Raw genomic sequence first — 2,928 nt, forward strand, 5'->3', positions numbered from 1 at the left:
AACAATTCATAATAAAGTTAAAATATTAATCTCAGTCCTTGCATGCACAGACCAAATGATATTTGTTTCAAATGTATATGATATAAAATAAGTAACTTTTTGGTACAACATAATATAAATATTACAGAAGGAAAAAAAAAATTGCTTATACCAACATCACGTTTCCATGGTATACTATAAATAAATGATGATTCAAAAAAAAAAAAATCACATAGAAGGCTAAACTTTTGGAAAAGTCCAAATAAGACAGCCGAGTAAAATTCACTCCAAGCAAATGGATCTAGTGTGCATGAAGGCGAATTGGAAGTCCTTTTTCAGGGCTTGGCATCATATCACCAATGATCTTCTCATTGGGAACCAGTAAATCCCACTTAAACTTGGTCACCACATTGTGCACGAAAGCCAGCACTGCCAATCTTGCATACTCTTTTCCAGGGCACATTCTTGGTCCACCTCCAAATGGTACATACGTGTAAGGAATATGGCTCTCACCTTCTTGGTATCTCGTTGGATCAAACACTTCCGGATTTTTAAAGTATTGAGGGTTCATGTTTGTTGTACTCACTGTCCAATACACCTGTAAAATCATATCACATATACATTAGAATTGGTCAATATATATATATATATATATATATATTAGTGGACTAGTTCATTTGATATATATATATATATACCTTCCAGCCCTTTGGAATAGTGTAACCAGCATAGGTGAAGTCAACTAAGGCCTCCCTGAAAGTTCCTTGAAGTGGAGGATTGAATCTCATCACTTCACACACGACGTTCCATGAGTACTTCATTTTATTCATGTCCTCCCAATCTAATAAATCTCCTGCCTTCTTTGAAGCTGCAATCTCCTTTTGCTCTGTTGTTTAGAAAGAACAAGTTACATTAGGCTGTGTACAATTTATAGGATGTTTTGCTTCAATCATGCTTTGATTTAAACAATTGAACAGAAAATCCATCTAAAGAATAGAAATTGCTCAGTCAGAATTATCGACTAGACTATTATGTCTGAATAGCATTGTCTCTATTAAATCAAAGAAAATTATGAAGTTATTATTCTTACCTGCTAAGATCTTATTGTAAATGTCAGGTCTCTCTCCAACATACTTCATGAACAAAGTCATGGTAGTAGCAACAGTACTGTATCCAGCAGTTAGCAGCCCCATCATCTTATCAGCAATCTCGGCCTCCGGCATGAACTGCCCAGTGGGATCACTGGCAACCACCATATGAGACAGAATGTCTTGCATCGGTGCACCAGTTGCCATTGCAGCCTTCTTCTCCTTGATCACGGCCAGAAGCTCCCTACGGATGGCGGTGGCAGCTTTATTCGCTCTATAAAATATAGTGCCCGGGAAATTGAATGTAATTGAGTGCATCCCCAAAGTAACATCATCAAAATGGGTAACAAGCCTAGCAATTCTCTCGGGGTTGTCGATGCCCAAAAAGAATCGACAAGCAAGTGTCAATGTTATGGTCTTGCAAAGACCAAATGCCTTCACTGTGTCTTTGCCCTCCCAGTAAGTCTGCAACTGTTGTTGGGTCATGGAGTCCATTTTCCCCAAATACCGAACCAAAGCCTCGGGCTTCAAGAAGCCAGGTGACCTTATCACTTTGGCCTCGTCGTTGCGAGCCATTTGAGACGGACCAGTGGCTTGTTTTTGTTCCTTTGTTTTGTATGAACGGAACAGCATTTGCATGGGATGTGGACGGAAGGCGGTGAAGAGCTTCTGCTCGTTGGAGAAGAGGAATTTGTGACCGTTGGGGCCACAAATGACAGCAGTTTTCTCTCCGAGAATGTTGGTCTTGAAGATATCAGGAGAGTACTTCCTCATCCTATCACCCACAAACTTTTCCGGCTTGCCAAACAAGAACTCGATGGTTTCACCCATGATAGGCCATCCGTAGCTGCCCGGTGGCAGCTTGACACCGCCACCGGATCGGCGAGTGAAAGCGAAGATGGTGAGAGTAAGAGAGATGGCAACAAGAGCCAGAGATAAGACAAAGACCTCCATGGATGATTAGTATGGATGTATTGGATCTTATCAGACACTTGGGAACGGAGGAGTGAAGTTGAGTTATGCTTGGAGGGCTTGAAAGTGTGGTTTATATAGGAAAAATATTCAAGTAATTATTAATGGTCTTCCATGGACTGCATTAATTAAATTTAAGCCGGCAATATTGAACTACAGTACTGTTGATTAGTGTTTTTTTTTTTTTTCCCGAACGGTAGTACTGTTGATTGTTTAATAATAGTAAATGTATGAGTAAGTCTCGAAATTGAGTCTATTTTTTATCATAAGTGGGGACATTGACTCTTTTTTTCATCATAAAAATATTATGTGTAGAATTTATATCATCTTTTGTCATCATGATCTCTAGGCAAGTCCACATTACTTCAGTGACGGACCCAGAAAATTTGGTGAGGGGGGGCGAATTTTAATTTGTGGGTACAAAATTATATGATGGGTTCATTTTTGTAATTTTAATAGGGTTTTTTTTCATAAATTTTTAAAAAATTTAAGTATAAAATGAAAAAAAAAAATTCAGTGGGGCAAATTATAATTATAGTGGGGCATCTTCATAAATTATCAAAATTTGAAGTATAAAATGCTAAAAAAAAAAGAATCCAGTGGGGGCGAATTGTAATTTTAGGGGGGCATTTTCATAAATTTTAAAAACATTAAGGTATAAAATGAAAATATTAAAAATTCAGGGGGGGCAGATGCCCCCCCTAGTCCCCTGCTGGGTCCGTCCCTGCATTACTTCTTTTTTTTATCTCACCGAGCTCTTAAACTCTATATCATAGTAGACCTCTAATTTTGCATTTAGAAGCATCAAATTTGTGTTTTGAATTTAAAATTAAAAAAATTTTAGCTTAAAGGTTTGAATTAAATTTCATTTAATATCAATTTTTAGACA

The 2,928-nt window shown here is 37.6% G+C and overlaps 1 protein-coding gene across 1 annotated transcript; it reads right to left on the reverse strand.

Annotated features, from left to right (window-relative positions):
• Nucleotides 1–2,376, reverse strand: LOC132312516 (beta-amyrin 28-monooxygenase-like). The gene is made up of 3 exons (XM_059810907.1): nt 1,070–2,376; nt 678–865; nt 1–577 (listed from the first exon to the last, which is right to left on the reverse strand). Exons 1-3 carry the CDS (start codon nt 2,019–2,021, stop codon nt 281–283), a joined length of 1,437 nt encoding a protein of 478 aa, XP_059666890.1. The 5' UTR covers nt 2,022–2,376; the 3' UTR covers nt 1–280.
• Nucleotides 2,377–2,928: the final 552 nt, after the last annotated feature.

This window comes from Cornus florida, unplaced genomic scaffold (genome assembly GCF_030987335.1).
Source record: "Cornus florida cultivar Cherokee Brave unplaced genomic scaffold, ASM3098733v1 CherokeeBrave_3.0.0_Hap2_Chr01, whole genome shotgun sequence".
Classification (NCBI taxonomy): Eukaryota; Viridiplantae; Streptophyta; class Magnoliopsida; order Cornales; family Cornaceae; genus Cornus; species Cornus florida.